Here is a 22,800-nt window from a genome sequence, read left to right as displayed (position 1 = left end):
GAACCCTTTTTTGGTGCTACATATAACATTTTTTCTCTCAAAAAGGTTCTGTACATAACCATCTACAGCGCACTCACACATTTGATATGGGTATCAGTAAAGAAAAAGTGCTATTTTACCATCTCAACTTACACAGTATAAAAAAAGAACAATACGTTCCCGTGAACATACCAGAAAATAACAGGTTTTCCCCAATGCTGTGATTATGCTCAAAAACATGTCCACAACAGAAGACTACACTCGATTTCCTTTAAAATGATGAGCAATGAAAACAGAATAGAGTAAAAACAACGATTATGATCTGTGCATTAATGCATAACAGCACATTACACCACATGACACACATAAGGGGGCCATCTCATAAAGAACATATGATCGACCCCTGGACATCAAATAAGCGCTTTACTTTTAAATCCAGATGGCTGGATAGGAAAGTAGGCAACACTTCCTATCACATCTGGGTGGGTAAAGGGAGGATGGAGGCATTGTTCCTCTCGCCTTATGAAACTCCACATCCTCCTTGGAGGAAACGGAAAACTTGAGGCCAAGCCAGTCCCCACCATCTGAAACGACACCGGTCGTAATATGGAAACTCATCCAGGGAGGCTAGTTTTATTATAACCAAACCATGACTGAACTCAACTGGAGATGCCTCCTGGAGCAAAACCCCCAACTGTTTTACTGAGCATCATCCCTGCCGCTCCTTTCAAAGTGCGGCGTGCCAGAACTGGGCTTGTTCTTGATCACTAAATTCAGTCGACAGTCAAAAACAAAGGCTGAGAAAGAAACAAAACACACTGTAGATGCTGTAGCTAGGTGTCCAAGGGGTGGCTCTCCACAGTTTCTGAGGGGCAGGAAAAAAACGCTTTAAAACAGCAGCACACCGTGTAGAAGAAAACGCCCTGCCTTGTCGATATGTCTCTCTACAGCCAGGCTGACTGGAAGACAGTTGGTACACACCGCAGACACGTTTTAACACACGTTTGTATATTAGGAGAACATAAGCGTGAATATGGACTGAAGTTACTGACAGCACCTCATCGATTCAGCTGGTCATATTAGCTCTAGTGGCTCTGACAGCACTACATGTTCCCCGGTGCCTTGGGCTGTACTCGAAGCTGAAGGCAGCTTCTGGTTTGAATTTTCCCGTGCTGCTGCACCATTTAAGGTGGAACGGGAAAAATTCGAACAAGCAGCTGGCGAATAAGAAGCCAGCTCCAGCCTCGTGGCTTCTAGTGTACCCATCGTTAAATCTGACACTTTATGGAGCAGCCCAAATGCCTTTTTTCTTTAAAACGCTTCATTTCCACACGCTGGTAGAGTTTGGTTTTCAGCCTGCGTGGCTCCCTCTAAAGCTAGGCTAGGAAATCTGAGGTGCGAGAAAAACACAAAGCTGATGAGATTGTGTCAGATATATACATTATCATACCTCGGCATCGTGTTTTATGACAGAAATATGGCCTTTCCTGACAGAACGAGCACACTTACCTTTGACTTGAGTTTCATATTCGGCTATAATCTCCTTGTCCTTTCGAAATTTTGCCGGAGACGTCATGTTTGTCTTAAATGTGAAACACTCAGCGATGTCCTTGTGTTGTTACTAAAGCAAAACGTAGAACAAAAATGGTTGTTTCCACCTGTACGGCTCAGGATATCCAAAAAACGAATATGGGTCGGAACGAGTGCGATCCAGAAGAAGAAATAGCGCTGTTTCACAACGAAGATCAGTCAGCCCGCATTATGAGCTTTATCAGCTGCGACTGCTGCTCCTTCACTCGACTGAACGAGTCTGCGAAAGCGATAGAGGAACTGAGCTGAGTTTCATTCCCTATTCCTGCTCCACTGCTCAGCAGCCCTGTCAGACGCTGCGGGTCGCTTCCAAACTTTCTGCTTTCCTTCCCGTCTGCGGCGACACACTGGGGCTACGAGGGTCTTCTTGGAGGGCTTGCCAGGCTAGAACGAAAGCATGGACCAGCATGGATCAGCTCGCTTGCCTGCCACCGCGCAGAGATGTAAGCTACACACACCTGCACGACCAGAGTAAAGCAGTCTTGCACTAAAGTGAGTTTCAATGGAGACTCCTTAAGACAGTGTGATGTACTCCGAGACGAGACCTGGGCTGGGTTAAATCCCACTCTGTTTTGGGTATAACATCGCTCCTCCAACCTGTAACAAAGAACATCAGGGGTTTTTTTCACAACAAAGTCATTTTAACAGCTATATGTGGAGTCTACTGCAGTACTGACAAAAGTACTGACTGGTTAACCGCTTAAAGCCTTAAGCTGCTTTGAACTTCATTTCACAGCCCACAACGTACGTTTAAAAACGTAATTAAGTAAATAGTCAAAAAAGAGGAAAACTAAAAGCTTACGGTTTCTGTATAGTTACGCAGTTTACGAGGGAAAACAGGTCAACAGTAAATCTTCTACCAGCAGTTCTCACAAAGAAGCTTGAGCTGCTCAATCTTCCCTTTTGCCCGTTTTCCTAGTCGAGCTTCCTTCCTTTGAAGACATCCTCACATTTTCGCTAACCGAGATTACTAGTTCACTCAAGCCACAATCACAAGCTAATTAAACAAACACTGAAGTTACCTCGACAGGCGATTTCCATTCCTTTACCACATCTCGCTTTAAACTCGTTTAATTCAAGAACTCTGTCTCAAGCTGTAGCTTAGCAGACCGATATCTCGGAGTTTTTCCCAACTCTAAACTGTAACCCCGCCTCTGTTCATGGACACAGTGGACAACCCCCCATCCGGCCCCCATTGGCTGGATGAAGCGGATGTGATCGGAAATCCCTCAAATCCGCAGTACAATCCATTCTTCATTTATATTTTCGCGGCAGTAAAACTGCTTCTTTTTTGTTGTTGGCTCATATGTTGCATATATTCACTTCAGGTTTGATCTGGTGACTTTCGAGTTGCTAGCCAACGTTTTGGGATTCATTCAACAGCAGATATTACAGAGGATCCGCGGTGTTATATATGAATATCCAATAGAATAGAGAGATAGAGAGAGGTGATGACTCGGTAAAAGGAAATAAAATAAAAATAAAAGTATTTTTCAAAAGTTATTTTACTACACGAATAGCGTTCCGTTAGCCAATCAGCGAAGGGCAAAGGGGCCAACCAATCGGATCTTGGACTCGGTCATTTTTAGCCAATCAGCGTCGCTGCCGAAGCGGTTTGAAAATGTTTCAGGAAGCGAATGTGGCCGGACTGTTAAAGGTTTAATGGGCACGTAAACAAACTTAGCTTAGCAAGAGACGAGCGATTAGCGAAGCGACGGAGGACGATGGATAAAGCTGTACTCTTAAGCCCGAACATGATTTAACTTAAGCGAGGTCGTTTTCGAAAACTGGTAGCTAACAGGTCTAGATATATTTGGTCTCTGTTGTGTTTGCTACCAAAATAGCTAGCTACCTAGCGTTAGCTGTAGCTTCGATTTGAACAAAGGCTGCTGTTGACTGACTGCGCTGGTTGTCTTGTTATGTTGCAGCATTAACCTGTTTTTAGGCCATTTATTAGTCCCAGATTTCTTATGTATAGAGCTCTGATTGTCATATAGTTAGCGTTAGTTAGCTAACGCTAGCTACACAACCGGTGGAGGTTAAAATTAAGCTTAGAACGATTGCTACGTAGCCAACTGGCTAATATCCTGTTTAAATAGCTTGCGAACTGGAGGCAGTTTAAGCCACATCTGCATTTCTTTCTTGAGATCTGCAGTAGTTGCACGTGTATTTTAGGCTTCCGTTGGGTTTAGTGATTAACTGGAATAAGTAAACAACAGTTTATTTGTAGTGTTAAGTAACCTAACGGTGTGTCGCGGCAGTAAATTGTACAAAAGAGCACACGTTTAGAAAAAGCTGCATAATGTCTACTTCCAATTTTAAGAATAAATGCGTTACTCAGGTGAACTGCATATACTGCGATAGTCTCCTCTGTACGAGAGGTATGAAAGCTGTGCTTTTAGCTGATACAGAAATCGAGCTGTTCTCAACTGACATGCCCCCAAACAGGTAAGAATGGCTTCGACGGCTGATGATGTTCTCCAAGTTTAACATTTTTATGCAGTCAATGCATTGTGTGAATTGACAGTGAATTTGCCAGTAACATGATCTGTCAAAAAGGGAATTACATTTTTTTTCTTTCTGCATAATTCAACCATTAAGATGTGAACAAAGTGGTTCAGATTGGTCTGATGTGAAATGCTCCTTTTGAAAAACTTACCAAGTCATTTTTTTACGGTGGTGGAAACAGAGATCTGAAGGATGTGATCCCCCTAAAAGCTACCTAACTGAATGTGTTGTCTGATTCCAAAGACATTGTTTTAAGATAGATTTGAGAGAAGATTTTGGCCTAAGATGTGTATATATTTAAATTCATTTATGGCATAAAGATACATGTAGGACATTGTAATGGCAGAGTGATTTTTATCACTATTTTACCATTATGAAAATTACATATGAAAAATTGAGACACATGTAGGTTTGCTGGTCATACTGGATAGTAAATAAAATGTTTATATTTGTGTTCTAGACCTCACAACCCTTGTTTTCTGTCACCGCCACTGTAAATAAATCTGCATCTGTCAGCTTCTTTACAGTGCACGATTTCACATCAAAACACTGAATAAATTTGTTTACATATTAATCTTTGAATTATGCAGAAATTTTGAAAGAAATTCTCTTTAAAAGTGATTTTCTTTCTCTCTTCTACAGGACTGTTGACTTTGTTGCCGGTTGCTATTCCACAGAAAGCTGCAAATGCAAGTTAAGAGACATTGCCTGCCTAAAATGGTATATAACTATCAATCTCATGATCTTGTGCTTCACTGATTATAACTGCAGTTCAAACAATGAAACTTCTGAAATGTTATGCTGTTGTTGAATTAAGGGTTCCTTGTAGACACATTGTGCTAATGTGTCCTTATATGTTGTTAGATTAATGTGTTTGCTATGCACCAACATCTCACACATTGAGCATTTCATTTGTTGGACTCTGCTATTCATTCTTATTGTATTCTGACTCTGTTGTTTTTGTTTCTCTCTTTTTCTGGCTTTTTCTGCCTGTTCAGTGGAAATGTTGTGGGGTATCACGTGGTGGCTCCATGTAAGCCCTGCCTCCTCTCCTGTAACAATGGGCATTTCTGGATGTTCAACAGTGAAGCTGTATCAACCATCAATCGGCTTGATGCATCAGGTTTGGAATCAATGTCAAAGTGAAGATTCAGTATAGTTATTTTATTTTTGTGTTGAGTAGCTTTATGACAATTGTGGCTAAGAAGTTTGGTCCTTGATACACTATATGTCAAAGTTTCATGCTGCCTTCCTGCTAAAAAGGAGTTTGTCTCCCCTTCACTACAGTAACAGCCTCTATGATTCTAGGAAGGATCTACAATAGATGTTGGCACATTGCTGTAAGGATTTGATTGTGTTCAGCCACCGTATTAGTGAGGTCATGTACCAGTGTTGGGTGATTTAGTTCTGGATTACATACCCCACTCCAGTGCATTCCAAAGACATATGATGGTGCTTTGTTTAAGAGAACACAGTTCCACAGCTCTACAGTGCAAAGTTGGGTTTCTTTATTCCCTCTAACTGACACTTGGCCTAATTAGTCTTGCAGGGCCAGACATATTCTCGCAATGAGAACACGCCTAGAATCATCCATGAGAAATTTTGGGCTGAATGTGAGGGGGAACACAGGCTTGGGATGAAAACGAACAGAATGTGAATTTTAGTAACCAATCAATTTGGCGATTAAAGCCAGTACTCAAAGTAGGAGGTGATGGTTGCTCAACAACACTGTCTCATAGACAAGCCTGTCATTAACACATGGATCATGGATGTAAGTTCTCAACGTGTAAAGGCCCCCCCTCCTTTAATTTAGGGGTGGGTTTTAAAGAGGGCTTATACTTGTTTACAGTAGATTTTCTCACAATCCATCACAAGGGTGGTCTGTATACCTTTGGACATCGGTTTACAACCAAGCTTACAAATCTGTTTGTGTGTGTTAATAATCCAGTTTTTTACATTTTATTATTAATTTTATTCCACAAGAACATGTATGTCACTAAAGTTCAGCATGTCAGATCTGTTAATGATGGAGATAATTGTTTTCTCACTTAGGACTGAATCTACTGCTGTGGGGTGATCTGCCAGAGTTGGAAGGCAGTGAAGATGAGAGCCCAGATAGCCTTTCAGACGAGGAGTACCTCAGATGAGGAGACATAGCACTGGAAATTTTTAGGAGACACTCGGCTCCCAAGAGTCTCCGTTTGAAGCAAATTCCTGCATAGACTCGGAAAAAATGTACACACAGCAAAGAAAAGTAACAAAGAAACCTTCCAGCATTTTTTGCTCTATGAATCTGTCTTATGATTGCAGCCTCAGCAGCAGTTTGGTAGCATAAAAGTATGCATTTGAGTGTATTTTTATTACAGCAGCTTAGGATGAGTATCATTTTCATAATACATGAACCACAGGCACGTGAGGTAATTTTGTTGCCATTTGCCTGTGACATCTGCTCAGTTTAGCTTGTACATTTGTGGTGGGGAGAGGATATAAAAAAAAAAAAGAAGAAACAACGGTACGTTAACATGGGTATATAAGCAAGTGCTATGGTGACAGTATTCTTGTTAGACAGATGTCAAATATTTATTTATTTATTTATTTTATTCTCGGGGGATGGACTGCACACTTGAGATATAGAATATGTGAGTAAGATTTTCGATTGACAGCAGCCTCTTGCGTATTGCTGTGGTCATGAAGATTTCCTATCTCCATTTTATCCCCTCCTTTTTCTTTATGAAGGTTGATTTTCAAGTCTTCTGATTTCTGTAATAACCTAACCCACTTAATGTTTTGTTATGATTTGAGTGGAAAACTGTTGGACACAGGAGTTGACATGAAACCGCCACATTCTGAACGGTGTATGTGTGAATTTAAGCATAAACCAATAGTACTGTGTGATTAGCTTTAGCTGGACGACAGTCCGCGTTATACCACATTCACCGTGTTGAATGGCACAAGACATGTTTTACTTATGATATTGGTTCATTTTTACAATGTTTGGGAAGTTGAAGTGGCACTGGTCATACGTTTAATTCATACATGCGGAGTACCACTGGGGACACATTACGTTTTACTATCTGCAGTGAATGGCTCAGCTTGCTTTTGAAGAATGCTGATATTTAATGTTGCTTCATTGCAGGTTTTATATGTAATGGCGATGTATACTGCTTAATACAATAATCTGTACTATTCAAAACAGCCAATCAAGACCTTACAAGGTTTAATAATGTGCACTGACATACAATTTGAACGGTTATTTCCAAAGATTAGGCAATTGCTTAGTTTTCTGAGGACACTGTGGCTCTATTGAGGGTTTATAAAAGAAAAGGCAGCACAGAAAGTACATTGTTACTATCTTACGATGCTCCAAGTACATTCCAGTGTATGTTAATACATTTTTTAAGGGTTTGGGGGGGGCAGGGGTTTGTCACAAGGACAATCATTAGACTGACAAGAAGAGAAGAATAAGAAGGCACATAACTGTCATACGCAAAAATACACTGTGTAAAATTGCATCCAAAGTGCATTTAGGCGTCGCAATGTTTTTTTTTTTACCCCATTTTTTTTGTGTAAAAATTGATATTTCATTTAGCAAAAATGGTTTACAGTTGCTGTCTAATTGTTTATTAACAATTATGTCTATTTGCTTTTTACCATTTCACTGTGTAATACCACACCTACTCAAAAGTTTAGAAATTTTAAATATTTTGTTTAAAGATGTTTCAATATCACCACAGTATTTATAAAAATATAAGAAACTTTTTATTTTGGTCAATACAATGACAATAGAACGTACACTGACCATTGTTGTATATTGGCTTGTGGAATTGTAGCAATTTTTCTGGCTTGAATGATTTTCATGAAGATATGACCAAAATGAAAAGAGAGAAAAACGTATTTTTTAACTTATTAACAGAAGTTGATTATTTGTTGTAATTTATCAACATTTTGAATGTATGTATTTATTAATGAACGTGAAACTGTATTTATACTTGGATAACTTCTCTTGCACCATTGGAAGACTGTAAAAGAGTTTGTAATTCTTTGAATTTGCACTGGAAATGTGTCGTTGGTTTGAGAATTGGGTTTTTTGTATGCTTGCTGTCTTGGTATTAAACATTTTTAATGTGAAGATGTTGTGCTTAAAAAATGTGGGAAGTCTCAGTCAGGAATGAGGAATGGCTGCAGCAGGCAAGTTGTTTTTATCATGTGTTTTTTTTGAGAGATACATCCAGGGTATCTGCTGTGCTGTTTCGTTTGTTCCTATTTGAGGTTTAAAAATGTTTTCAATACAAATTGAGTCAAGCTTAATATTTAAATTTCGTTCAAGGCTACGGTTACATTTATTCTTTGAATTATGCGAAATGTTCTAGTGACAAAAGCACCATCAGAAAATCTAGTCATCATTATTGGCTTTGTGAAGTGTTGCATCTGGCCTTTGACTTATTTGAGCTAAAAACCTGTCACTGCTAAATTGAGAATGGTTCACCACCCCAAGACTATCTGGCCAGTGGTGGTCCAGGCGCGGTCTCCTGTCACTGATAGACATGATAGGTGGGGGATGATCAGTTGTGCAGCAGCAGATGGGCTACAGTGATTAATTTTAAACCTACAAATGCATTTATATGGTGGTTGTTTCTGATAAAATTGACCAGTGAACATGGATACAAGATGCACTGTATTTCACATGTTTATCTGTGACAAATTTAAAAGGTAACTTAACCTTCAGTTTCAAGCATTTTGGTTTCTCCCCATTCATAGAAATCGGAGTCTGGTCTCATATGACTGGAAGTAACTGCCCTGCGGGTCTGCAAAGATGGCCGTTGAGTGACAGACTTTTCAGTAAGGACTTTGGCTACTGGACTATAGTTTCAGGCCTTTTTCTGTAGACATGGGTCTCTTTTTACTGCCAAAATATAAATTATGGGCTCATACAACCACAGAATATTGTGAGGTAAACGTATCGCTGCCGAAGCTGCCAGACTTAGTGACTTTTGAGACCCTTTTTAAAAAGCAGTTAGTGACATCTTGTGAGAAGTAATGCAAGAAATATAAATAATTTACAGGAGTGTTGTAATTTATTCCCATACATGCTGCTCAGGGTTAACGTTAAACGTTAAAAATACACGAAACTGGAACTGTCCCCCCTTTCTTATTGCATAGATAAAAACATTGGATATTTTAATGATACATTGACAGCAGAAATGAAAACATCCACAGTTTTCATTTCAGAAATCTGGTCACCTCAGTTTTAACCATTCTCTACTCCTCCATCAGTGTGAGTCCTACCACAGGAGCATACTTATATTCCCAAGGGCCAATGTTCCTACAGGTTCCCATCTGTAGGAATGTAGAACAGATGTAATTAACTACATTAAACAGAGTTTAAAAATGACAAATGTCAGTGCTTTGAAATGTTAGGTAACAAACTAAATCGATCTTGCATCAGATCAAAATAGTATCTGGGCAAGTTCGGCTTCTGGAGTTGCAGAAAGACATGACTGACTTTATTTTGGGCTGAAACATGGCACCATGGGAACATAAAGTTGTTTCAAAGAAAGTTTCAGTAAGGGAACATAGGACTCTGGGGATATAGGGCTGCTTCCCTCACCACAGGGTGAATTTTTGCTAGATATTTAAATTAGTGTACTATTCTCAACCCAGCAGTACAATTGAGGTGACTAAAACCCCCTAGAACAGTGATGTACCTGAAAAACTTATACCACTGCAACACACACTTAATTACTATGTTGGCATCACTGCTATGCCGAGAGTGGTCCACCCAATGTAGTTATGGTTATGGATGGGCTAGTGCCCAATTATCAAACACAGGCCCGTGGCATAATCCTATCTGGCCTGTGAAATCATTTTCATTTTCTATTAATATTAAACCATTTCACAATGTGCTGCACTACAATCCCCAGCATGCACTGCAGCATAATGTGTATAATGCAGTGTAGCCTATTGTAATGTGCATAATGTGGACTGTAGCCTATTGTAATGTGCATAATGTGGACTGTAGCCTATTCCATTATTTATTTATTTGTTTATTTTCTTTTTGAATATTCCCCTGTAGTCATTATGTAATATCTCAAGGTTCACTACAACTGCCTTTATTTTGATGTTGGTGTGTTGGCGTATTCTGAATAAACAATGACCAGCTCAGGTTATAACAAAATGTTGATTAACTATCAAATGAAAACACAGATGTTCTCTGGCCCACAGATTTGCAGAGTTTTTAATATGCCTCTTTTAGTGGCTGGGCTAGAGGGTGGCTGGCAAATTGTGCATGAGGTACAGTCAGTAACTGTAAACCTACAAGGTGCACCTGTATGTTATATGTTTCAGACAAAATGACCAATGAGTGTGGATGCAAGTGAGGTTTGCCTAATAAACAGGTAAGGACTCAGTGTAGGACACGTTCAGTGAGTGTTAAAGACAACAGCGTAGGATGTGATGCTTGCTGATTCTGTCCCTGAACAATACATAGTGGAATATGTTACTGTCAAAAGAGACACTCCAAATAAGACTGTGCTGTGTCTGGGGTAGAGCTTCTGATTCATATGCCTACCACTTTGGTGTCTGCCACAGATTTTCTTTTCAAAACAACTTTACTTTTGTAAATAGTGCAGGCACAAACAGCATATTTCATATGTCACTGGCGTGGGAAGATCCCATAATCCTAATCCCATTACACTGTGTCCACATCTGGCTCCAAGCACAGTTGCGGTGGGGCTCTTGTCTGAGACCATGATCTAATGCCACAGAGCGCAAACTAACTTCTGTTAGTGGTTTAATGGTATATTTTCAAACAGGAGAGTCTTACAATGGAACTGGCATAAATTACGAACTGAAATAAGCACAATGTCAGCCTAGAAAAAGAATTCCCGGATGGGTGACTCATTGGAAACAGAATGTAATGTAGAGTTTTGTTGTGGGCCTCGCACTTAGACATTTATCTGTTTTCTGCATTCACGTGGTTGCTGGCCAGTGCGGTGGTGTGACTAGTCCAAACTGAGATGAACAATGGACCTAGGACTATGTAAAATGGCTGCAAGTATGAACACGGCCTTTGTTTCAGTTTGCTGAGTTGTGGTTTAGGTTGCACAGGACAAAAGTGCAAGTGCACTGGGTTTTGTGCAGGCAAAATAGAGCTCCTATTGCACATTAAGGGTAGGCAAGAAGTTAGTGCTATTGTGAAAAATGACATTATATTCCTACATATACCCAATATGGTCAGTACAACATTGTACTGCACACATGATAAAAAAGACAGATTTAGACTAATAAGAGAGCCAAATTATGACATGTCAAGTCAAGTCAAAGTTTATTTATATAGCACTTTTTATAGTAGGTGTTGCCACGAAGCAACTTAACAGAAAATCTGGGTCGAAGCACCAGTGGGAAAGCTAAGGGCAAAACCTTGATAGGAACCTGATTAACCAATAATAACCAATGACCACTTTAGGAAACCTATCATAGCAACAATGAGAAACAGATCTATGAAAATTAGTCACTGTTACCAGCGAAAGCCAGTGACTATTGTTAAGAGTGAATCACGGTGACAATGAGAATTAAATCCACAAACATCACATAACATCATGACTACTGTTAGAAGCTTATAATGATGACATGTTAGTGTGAACATAGGAAGAGCTCAGTATGAGGCAGGTGACAGAATATCTATGATTAAAAAAAGTAATTGCATTTATTGTTTTAACAATTATTTGATGTTTCATTTTGTTCTATTTAAAAAGCTTATTTCTTGCTGGTGTTGAATTTAAATTATATTACATTATATTTTAATATAACTGTGACCCTATCTAGACTAAGCAGTTAATGATGATAATGATGATGATATTATATTAATATTAATTAGATATTAATATAAATTATGTTATACATATACAGTTGTATGCAAAAAGCTTTGGTCAGATTGCAGGTTTTGTTGATTTTCTGAGAGACACATCCTCTACAGACCATGCCATACGGCATTTTTCAGAAAATGTTAGTGGACAATTTCTATTTATTTACAATTAGTAACTATTACGTTTAAAACATGGGTAAAAGAAACAAGACAATCACAAAAATATCAAATGTACCATAATTTTGAACACAAATTTAGTTGTTTATAGCCTTTTTTTTATGTTTTAATGTTTTAATATTTCGCTGGTGCATTTTTTCTGTTTGAATCTTAGAAAAAGAAATGATCTCAATAAGTATCATGTATTGCGTAACTGTCAATTATTGTAGTGCTGTAAATATTTTTCACACCCCACACCCTTTAAAAACGATGATGGGAATTGCGTCAGATGGACCTTGTGTGTGTGAATGTGTTTCGTGTCAGTTTAGAGAAGAGCTGCCCAAAAACAAAAACACTGCAGTTTTTGCAGGATTGCACAATGGTGCTCCATGTTGCTCCATACACACCAAAAATTGCTTTAGGCACATCAAACAAAGCATGCGCTGACAACTTTACTAACTAAACCCATCAATTACAGTGCTGTGCAAAAGTCAGAGCACACTCTTTATTAATTTTAATTCCAGCAAAAGCAGTCATTGAGCACAAGTTATTCATTTTTGAGGAGATATTTCTGCAGAGATTAAGATTCTGCAGAGTTCAAAAAACTATTGAAAGATAGAGACAATTGGAATCCTATCAACCATACAAGATCTGGTAGACCACCAAAACTGCCACCATCTGACCAACAGCACTTAAAGCTTTCATCTTTGAGAGAGAAGAGAAAATCAAGCTCCACTCTTACTTCAGATCTGAAAAAAATCCACAGGTGTATCTGTCCATCCTTCCACTGTGACAAGACAACTCAACACCATGAGTCTGTTGGTGTTCTCAGAACAATGGACTGACCACCCCAGAGTGGTGGATTGTGAAAAGCAGAAAATGCAACCAACTTCTAAGACTGAACTCTGGAGTTGAAGTGAAAGTGTGAAGAAAAGATTTAAAGCTGTAATAAAAGTAAAGAGTGAACACAGTAAATACTAAAAAAACATATGTTAAACCTATGTTTTATTCTTTTTTACCAATGCTAACATAATGAAGAACTTGTTTTTAATGGTCATTTTAACTGGAAATCAAATACATGAAAATCAGTCTCTGACTCGTGCGCAGTCCTGTTGATCAAGAGAAAAACAATGATTGCTTCATGTTCCTTTTGGCTTTATTATGAGTATAGCTAGCTGTCCATGCATGTAGAGGGATCATTCTGGAGCTTCTCGTCTCAGCACGTTAGATCATCACATTCACCTTGAATCATGTTTTTGCATGTGTATGTGTGTGTGAGTGTGAGAGTACGTGTGACACCCGCATTAGCTCTTAAAATGGATACCTCATAAGCTCAGCATGGGGGTTTGGCTTGGCAGCTTAATACACAGCCGTTTGCTGACTCTGGCTTTTTGGAGCCGTCAGTGTTTTTGATGGACTTGTAAGTCACCTTGGGAAAGGAGGCAGAAAGGCTTTTGTCAGTGCGTGTGAATAATGTACGGGACTGAATGGAGCGTTATCCGGTTGGAGATCAAGGCTGTCTGGTAAAGGTCAGGCCAAGATGATGGACTATGTATACAATCAGAGAAAGTACACACAGTTTGATAGACTCTAAACATATCTTCAACATAAACTCCAAACCCTGAGCACAGAAGAAAATGGTTGTTTGGCAGAACAACTGTCATATCTATGATTATGACCTTCATGGAAAATATGAACCCTGCTGCAGAGCATTGGCAAAGCAAATCAAATTGAATGTATTTGTATAGCGCTTTTTACAACTGATGTTGTCACAAAGCAGCTTTACAGAATTCCAGAAAAGACAAAGTTTCAACAAGAACGCAAAAATCCCCAGGTGAGCAAGCCAGGGGCAACAGTGGCAAGGAAAAACTCCCACAGAGCTGAGGAAGAAATCTTGGGAGGAACCAGGCTCACAAGGGGGGACCCATCCTCCTCTGGTCAAACTACCTACAAGTGATTATACTACTAATATTCATAGCAGTAGTATTAGTAGTAGTGATAGCTAGGAGTCTATGAAAGCATCAATGTAGTTTTCCGGGCAGCTAGTTCAAGGCAGGTGGTGGTAGTTGGGGTGTGGGCAGCTGGTCTGAAGTGGGTAGCAAGAGAGCTCGACAGTCAGTCATCCTTCAGTGTCATGTGGACATGCTGGACATGTGGGCGGCCGTATACACAGAAAAAAGGCAGGGAGAGGGAATTAGTTTTATTCTGTTTGTTTGTAGTAAAACAGGGATTGTGAACATTTCCAGAGTGTGGCTAATGACTCCGGCAGATCTGACTATAACAGCTTGGCTAAAAGGAGAGAACCAGAAGGACACAGACATGGCAGCACTCTGAAACAGTTTGGCATCCCTCCGCTCCACCGTCCACAAACCTGAGTGACCGCGCATGAGCAGCAGGAAGACAGCACCAGCGTCTCAGTTTACTATAATTCCCTGTGTCCATGGCCCCCTGCTGCCTTTATCTAAGGGGGAACATTACCTACCAAAAGCTAAACTGAACAAGTGAGTTTTCAGCCTAGTTTTAAAGATTGAGACTGTGTCTGAGTCCCGAACATCTTCTGGAAGATCTGGAAGTTTGGGGCTTTATAAGAAAAAGCTCTTCCCCCAGCTGCAGCCTTATGAATTCTAGGAACTATTAATAAGCAAGCACTCTGGGATCTGAGTAGTCGTGATGGCTCGTAATAGGAATAAGGTCTCGCAGGTACTCAGGAGTGAGCCCATGTAGGGCTTTATATGTCAATAAAAGAATTTTATAATCAATATGGAATTTAACAGGCAGCCGATGAAGTGATGATAGCACTGGACTGATATGATGAAATGTTCTAGTTTTAGTGAGGACCCTGGCTGCAGCATTTTGGACTAGTTGAATGTTTGCTTAGATTGCTGCTCGTAGTAGTGCATTATAATAGTCTAGCCTAGAAGTAATAAAGGCATGTACTAGTGTTTCTGCATCACGCAGGGATAAGGCATTTCTTATCTTGGCAATGTTGCGAAGATGTAAAAAAGCTGTTCTTGTGATGCTGCCTATGTGTTGATTGAATACTAAATCTGAATCAATTATGATGCCAAGATTTTTTGCTGCTGAGCCAGGTGTAACTGGAAAGTCAGCGAGATTTAAAATTAAATATGGTAATTTATTTCTTGTCAATTTTGGACCCAGAGGGAGAACCTCTGTTTTGTTACTGTTTAGTAGGAGGAAATTACATAACATCCAGCATTTCACGTCTTTTACACAGTCCTCAATTTTCTTTAATCTGTATTTGTCATCAGGCTTGGCTGATATGTACAGCTGCGTATCGTCTGCGTAACAATAAAAGTTAATGCCATGGTTGCTTATAACTATGCCTAACAGTAACATGTATAGTGTAAATAATAATGGTCCTAAAATAGAGCCCTGCAGAACTCCAAATCCCACTTTTGAATAATTGGAAGATAAATTGTTTACACTGACAAACTGATAACCTTGTGTTAGGTAAGATTGGAACCATGATAGGGCTGTCCCTGTGATTCCAACCATGTTTTCTAACCTTTCTAGGAGAATATTGTGGTCTATTGTATCGAAAGCTGCGCTGAGGTCAAGTAGCACTAACAGGGGCCTAGCCCCCAACATTGCCTTGATCAGAGGCAAGAAGAAGATCATTAGTTATCTGAACTAGAGCTATCTCAGTGCTGTGATGTGGCCTGAATCCAGATTGGAATTTTTCATATATATGGTTCTTATGTAGATATGAACTAAGTTGTTGGGCCATGGCTTTTTCTAAGATCTTAGATATAAATGGTAAGTTAGAAATAGGCCTGTAATTTGACAATACGCTAACATCAAGATTTGGTTTGATAACTGCTAGTTTAAAAGCTTTGGGTACATAGCCCAGACTAAGGGACAAGTTCTCAATCAGCGAGGCCAGATATGCTGAGCGAGCTTTAGTGAGAGCATTACTATACTCTACAAGGCTGTCCTTCCAGGCAGTGTGGAACACTTCCAACTTGGTTTGTCGCCAATTCTGCACTAGTTTCTTAAGTGTTTGTTTTAAGGCACAGGTTTTATCGTTGTACCATGGGGCGAGCTTTTTCTGCCTTTTTTTATTTTAAGTGGCGTCACATTTTCTAAAGTAGATCGAAAGGTATTTTTTAAATAATCGGTTAGTAAATCTAACTCCATTTGGTCTGATGGAGTGGAGACTGGGGTTGATAGTTCTGGAAGGTAGTGTTTTAGTACTTGTAGGCTTTTCTCAGTCTCGGGGTAAGGTAGACTCCCTTTTCTCCATGTTTAAATATGTTCACTGCTGGTTGAAGATTTGATGATCTTAGTGATTTAGTGATCTTAGGCCCAGCTACTCAGCTTCCAGAAATAGTTTGGAACTCTACTGAGTGATTGACTCTACTGAGCAATTTTTATGCGCTATGCTGTCTAGCAGTCTGCAGCCTCTCTCTTGAGTTTAGGTGGTCTACCGCTTTGTGGCTGAGCTGTTGCTGCTCAAAGACACTTCCTTCTCACAGCAGTTGAGCAGGGTAGATATATCAGGGCAATGTTGAAAGTCACCAGTATGACCCATTCTACTGCCAGTTTTTCTCTATGGAGATTTCATGACGATGTACTTAATTTTATATATTTGTTAGAAATGGGTGTGGCTGAAACACCTGAAGAGGGTTGTCCGCGTACTATTGGCCATGTAGTGTATGTCATGTCTAAAGGGAATAATGAATGTATAATAAACTACACACACACACGCATTTTCTAAAGTACATATCCTTCTGGGTTGCGGGGGGAGCCTATACCAGTGGTCATTGGGTGGAGACCCTGAAACACCCTAGGCAGGTCAGCAGTCCATCACAGGTCAACTACAAATAAATTTTTGTGCTCTGAAAAAATTGTAATCAAGGATTGGTCTTGCCTCAGTCTTGACTCAGACTCAGCTATTATGAAGACTTGGTCTTGACCCAGACTCAATGTGTCCAGGTTTCAGTCTTGACTCAGACTCAAGTACTATGAAGTCTTGGTCTTAACCCAGACTCGATGTGCCCAGGTTTCAGTCTTGACTCAGACTCAATGTGTCCAGGTTTCAGTCTTGACTCAGACTCGATGTGTCAAGGTCTCAGTCTTGACTCAGACTCAATGTGTCAAGGTCTCAGTCTTGACTTAGATTCAATATGTCCAAGGTTCAGTCTTGACTCAGACTCAATGTGTCCAGGGTTCAGGCTTGACTCAGACTCAGTGAGTCCAGTCTTGGCTCAGACTCAATCTGCCCTGGTTTCAGTCTTGACTCAGACTCAGTGTGTCCAGGTTCCAGTCTTAACTTAGACCCAGTGTGTCCAGGTTTCAGTCTTGACTCAGACTCAGTGCGACTAGGTTTTGGTCTCACCTCTAGTGGTCTTGACTACAATGCATCAAATCTGCTACATAACAATGATACGGTTTGTCAGTGTTACATAGCTGATTTGAAGTAAAGTGTTAAAAGACATTTGCAAAGCTCCTGAAAGAGTCCATATCATTAAATATTTGAAATATTAAATATATTTTTTTAAATTATAAGAGTGCTCTAGTATATAAATGAATGCTTTGCAAATAAAGCACAGTACAGAGCTCATTTACATATACTAATCTTAAAGGTAAGCAAAACAGCCTGTTTTATTCTTATGAAACAAATAGCATTTGGAGAATAATCATGCAAAAAAATAAATTATAATAATTATGAATTACTATTATTACTAAACATTATTAGTAAAACAATAAATTACAATAAACATTTATGGATATAAGGACAGTTCTTTCACATTCTTATAAACTGCAATTATATTATATGGGGAGCAAAAGATCAAAGACAGTACTGAATTAAGTCTTTGATTTTGAGAGTAGCTCTGTATCGATTGTCGCTGTCAGCCTGAAGTAAAAGCTCTTTAAAGAGGTAGAGTGTGTCTCTGAGTTGAACAGGTGCTCTTTCTTAAAAGCTTAACAGACAAAGTACAGCAGCCTAATAGGTACCAACCTGTCAACTACTGTATGTAGTGGCTCAGTGGCTGAATTTTAAGCTTGTTTGGTGCTAGAGATTCTTATGTTTTTCTTATGATATTGCCCTGTATTATGTAAAAACAGTCCTAAAAAGACATCTGAACTGGTCTCTCTACACCATTATCACCTAGAGGTCTGCATCAGTTGAGACAACTAAAACATCCATCCATCCATCCATCCATCCATTTTCTAAGCCGCTTCTTCGTCAGGGTCGCGGGGGGAATGCTGGAGCCTATCCCAGCAGTCATTGGGCGGAAGGCAGGATACATCCTGGACAGGTCGTCAGTCCATCGCAGGGCAGACAGACAGACACAGACAGTCACTCACACTCTCACACCTAGGGGCAATTTAGCATGTCCAATCAGCCTGACTGCATGTCTTTGGACTGTGGGAGGAAACCGGAGAACCCGGAGGACCCGCAGACACGGGGAGAACACAACTAAAACATGTTTTATTAAATGACTTGGTGATTTTTTTATTTATTGATTTAGTGAGCTCGAATTGACTTTGTGTTTCAGGGGTGCGTGTTAATGACAACATGTCTATAGCTTGTTAAATTGATTTAAAGAGTTTGCTGGCTAAGCTCGGCTTTGTCTACTCAGTCATTAAAGGGGCATTCCAGCATAAAACTAGAGTTTAATGCATTATTTGCCAAGTTACATCATATTCTTTAACATAGCATTGCATTTTGCCTCATTGCTTTCACAATTCATGATTTTATATAGTTTGTGTTGCCTGTCATCAGTGTTCATTCACTGCAATACCCAGCAATGCACAAACACGTCATCCAGCAATGCGACTGCTAGCTTAGCCTCTGGTCTACAGGCTAATAAATACAAACATGCAAGCATTAGCATAACTCTTACCTCAGTCACTGAACAACATTTTTAAGAAAACAGAGCTTCTATCTTTATTAAACACAAAATGGACACCAGAGACAAGTGTTTACCTTTTTAAATGAAGAAAAGAAGCCAAACGGTGATAGAGCATTTAGACAGCCAGGTACCCTGCTAACTTTAGCCTTTAGCTTCTTGTCCTCCTCATCCACGGACTTTCTGTAATTTCTCTTCTTTGTAATGATTTAAAGACAGTTTCCACAGTTACTCAGTTGCGGGAAGACATTCAGCTTACTAGCAGTGATGCTAGCATTGCGTCGTTCTGCATACACTAGCCAACAGATAAAAATACAGTGTCCCCAAAACCTCTAGTTTTCTCTGACCTTCAGGACACATCATCAGTGGAGGGTTTTCCTAAAATTTCAGCTGGAAAATCTCACATTAGAGCGGACTGCTGCCTTGGACATGAGTGAGCATGTTTGCGAGATTTGTAGCGATATTTACATTTTTCATTTTAGCCAGAGTGTCTCTTTAGCACTAGCAGTTTAGCCATATCATATAAACAAAGTGATCTCCAATATTACCTTAAACAGACCTTCTACATGTCATCATTTTCACAGGCTTTCTACCCTGAGTTGTGGTTGCTGGTCACAGTTTAGTCTCTTTCTTTCTTTTGTACCTTTCCGTTTTAGGTTTGTTTTCTTAACCTTCTGTTGCACAGTGTTGCCTCAGGGTAACAAACAAGTTTTTTCATCCCTCCAACAATGTGATTCACATCTGTTACTGAAATATGTTTTGATGCTTAAAAGCAACATTGTGCAACAGTGGAATGGATTTAGCAAGTAGGAAACCAAAGTGTCACCTATGCGGCTGTTCTAGAGTGAACTTTTCATTTCAACGTCTTTATACTTTTTTGTCATTTTTGGAAACTGAACTCATTTCACATTAATATTGGTGTACAAAGACCCTACTAGGCAATGTCATGAAGCACTCAGCAGGCAGTAGGTTGTACTTGTGTTAATGACCCGTTTCATTTAGGAAAAGAAAGCGCATTCTGATGACTCAAAAACTCCTCTCTTTTAATGTTTTAACATGGTTTTAGCTGTTGTGTGGTTTTAAATTATTTTAGTATTGAAAGATCAGCACATTTTGTAGTTACATGGCTTTGTTCTTAATAGAAGTAGAAAAACACATCTTAGATGATGCCCTGTGTCATTTCTTTCTAAAGCTGTACAACATTCCCTCTAAAGGAGACCTGCATGCATTATTTTATACAAAACAGCTTTGATTTCAGTGATCAGGTCCAAATAAGTTAATCAAACGTTTTTTAGCCGCTCAATGTGCAATAGATTTATAATTGTGTTTGTGTAATTTGTGTGTGTGTGTGTGTGCGCATAATAAACCCAGGTACCAGTAAAAAAAAAAAAAAAAAAACCTGCAGCAGAAATAGGGAAATGAATGGCTCCATCTGCTGGATTTTTGGGGGAGAACTTGATTTGTTTCATGTTAGTTGATTTGTTGCCATCTGCTGGAAACTTTCAGGTGCTTCATGCTTAAAATCCCACAAATCCTTGAGGGAGATAGACCAAGTCTGACACACTGCCGTATGATACAATGTTATTTACATTAGATTACATAAGAGTGGACAAAAGTGTGCTGCACAGCTTAATTTCCATACTTTTGTCCTTTTTACAGATTTAAGTTTCAGGAACCGAGCAAGTCTATCTGAGATTCATTAACTGTGAGTGAGGTAAGTGCATGATGATTTAGACCTGCACCTAAACTAGTCAGCTCCCATTAACTTTCATTATTTATTAGTGACATTATCCTCGTAACTGAAAGAAGACAGCTCTTGAGAAGTCAGGTATCAATATCGTGCTGATATCGGCAGAATATCTCAAGATATTTATTCCATGCTTCCAACATCAAATGATATCTTGATAAAACAATGTTCATGTCGTGATAACGATATAAATAGCACAAGATCTTGAGGAAACAAATGAAAATAGCATGTCACCACTAGAAAAACTGAGTAAAAATCATGCAAATCCATGGCCCTTTAGGGCTTCCATACAACATGTTCATCTGCAGTGAAATACTTCAGTTAAAACCAGCTCATGTTAAAGCTTAGTAGATTTTAACAAAGAATATTTAATATTGGATCAGTATCAGTATCAGTCGATATGTAAGGTTTCAATATCGGTGTGTGCCAGTTCTAGTTAAGATCATCATGAAGATGTTCTTGAATCTGAGATAGCAGGTTGGCTTGGTATCATTGGAAATCATTAATGACATTTTACAGTCATAAACAAACCCAGAAATTCAAGTATGATTCCCAGCAAAGGCATTCTAATATTTTAAATTCACGATGACCTTCAGCTGTGACATGTACAGAAGGATAACTGCCACAATTATTTTTGCCAAGTCCAGCAGGCAATCTATGTGGACTGACTGTGAACCACTTTGGCCCAGAGAAACTGGCAGAAATTTCTGGAAAGAGGCCATGATTGGATTGAGCCACAACCACAGCTAAAACGTAAACATTCCCTGATGAGCTAATTATTTGTTCATTTGTAAGGAATAGAAGTATATTTTAAACAAATGAAACATGTCATTTTTGAATTATAGTGCTTTTAAGCGAAATTAAATTCCAGGGAATGTTATTACCATCCTACCACCAAAACTGATAAATATCTTGTTGAAAACTAAAACCCTTGGATGCATTTGTTCCTCATCTCAGCTTGTGCTGCGTTGTTTGCCATTGTTGACCTGCCAACCCTCCATAAAAAAAAAACACAGCAAAAAAAACTGAATTCCTGAAATGTATGTATTCCAAAACAGTTTGTTTATAGGAATCCAGTAACTTTTAAATACAATTTTTGCTTGAATGTCAGCTGTTCCTATTTTGGTTGTTCCTTAATATATTGCTGTCGGATCAAAACCTCATATCTCTAAAAGGATAACTTTGTAGGAGGAGGAAAAAACATACTCTACTTTTAATGTAAGTCAATGGAACCAGACTTTTATCCAAGCAAATTTGGGCAATTTCTATTGGTCCTTTCATCGTGAAATTTACACAGAATATATAGCACCACAGGCATTTTCAAATTATGTCAAAAACTGAAAAATGTACAAAAATGTAGATACAAAGTTTTGTTCCGACAGCAGTGATATACTAATCACTTGTGATTAATGAATGCATTGTATTTTATTCAATAACATCTAACTGAATTCATTCTTATTAACTAGACACTAGAAAAATAGTTCAAGAGGTTTCATTCAATAGTTCTTTTTCTTTTTTTTTTGGGAGGGGGTATTCTGTAGTTTTTAAAATTATAGTAATTTCTTGATATCTGCCTAAGATTTGATCACCATGTTTAAAATCAAGGTTTTAATAGAGGCAAACAACACTTGAGAAGGTGTTAAATGGAAGCTATGGAGGTTTGAGGGGAGGATCATGTCTGAAACCCCTCTTCTATACATCCTTACTTTATGTTTCGCAGTCCCCTCCCCCACCCCATCTTCTCTCCGTTCTTCATGCATCAGTCCTGCTACAGCTAGGAGGGGGTTCTGGCCTTCTAGTTACAGGCAGAAGATGCCCAGACCTCCAGCCCAAGCTTTCAGAGTTCTCCTCACTACCTCAATCAGTCTGCTACCACCACAGGTTGAATGTGTAGTCCAAACTCACAAGACAATAGCAATAAAAACAGCTTTCTAATCATATAGTGAAGTACAAATTTGAGTTTGCTCTCAAATACAAAAAGTTAAAACAGACATACAATCATGTGATCAGACAATTCTACATAGCTTAATAAACTAATGAATAAATGCTTAAAGGGTCAATGCATTCCTGACAGCATG

General features: G+C 39.1%; 2 protein-coding genes across 4 annotated transcripts in view; one reads left to right on the top strand and one right to left on the bottom strand.

The window, feature by feature from the left end:
• The window catches only part of srgap2 (SLIT-ROBO Rho GTPase activating protein 2), a 135,182-nt gene extending 132,478 nt beyond the window's left edge, over window positions 1-2,704 (bottom strand). For 2 of the 3 annotated variants that reach the window (XM_017694733.2, XM_017694736.2), the window contains exons 1-2: window positions 2,592-2,704; window positions 1,489-2,166 (exon numbers count right to left, since the gene is read on the bottom strand). In XM_017694733.2, the coding sequence (XP_017550222.1) occupies window positions 1,489-1,555 (67 nt within the window). In that variant the 5' untranslated portion in view covers window positions 1,556-2,166; window positions 2,592-2,704. Of the gene's footprint in view, window positions 1-1,488; window positions 2,167-2,371; window positions 2,516-2,591 lie in introns of those variants that run through there. The other variant, XM_017694734.2, reaches the window with a different exon arrangement.
• A 497-nt stretch (window positions 2,705-3,201) lies between these two features.
• Window positions 3,202-8,206, top strand: fam72a (family with sequence similarity 72 member A). The gene is made up of 4 exons (XM_017694738.2): window positions 3,202-4,017; window positions 4,720-4,797; window positions 5,076-5,200; window positions 6,130-8,206. Exons 1-4 carry the CDS (start codon window positions 3,872-3,874, stop codon window positions 6,222-6,224), a joined length of 444 nt encoding a protein of 147 aa, XP_017550227.1. The 5' UTR covers window positions 3,202-3,871; the 3' UTR covers window positions 6,225-8,206.
• Window positions 8,207-22,800: the final 14,594 nt, after the last annotated feature.

Source organism: Pygocentrus nattereri, chromosome 21 (assembly GCF_015220715.1).
Source record: "Pygocentrus nattereri isolate fPygNat1 chromosome 21, fPygNat1.pri, whole genome shotgun sequence".
NCBI classification, from domain to species: domain Eukaryota; kingdom Metazoa; phylum Chordata; class Actinopteri; order Characiformes; family Serrasalmidae; genus Pygocentrus; species Pygocentrus nattereri.
This window is presented reverse-complemented; position numbering and strand designations above follow the sequence as displayed.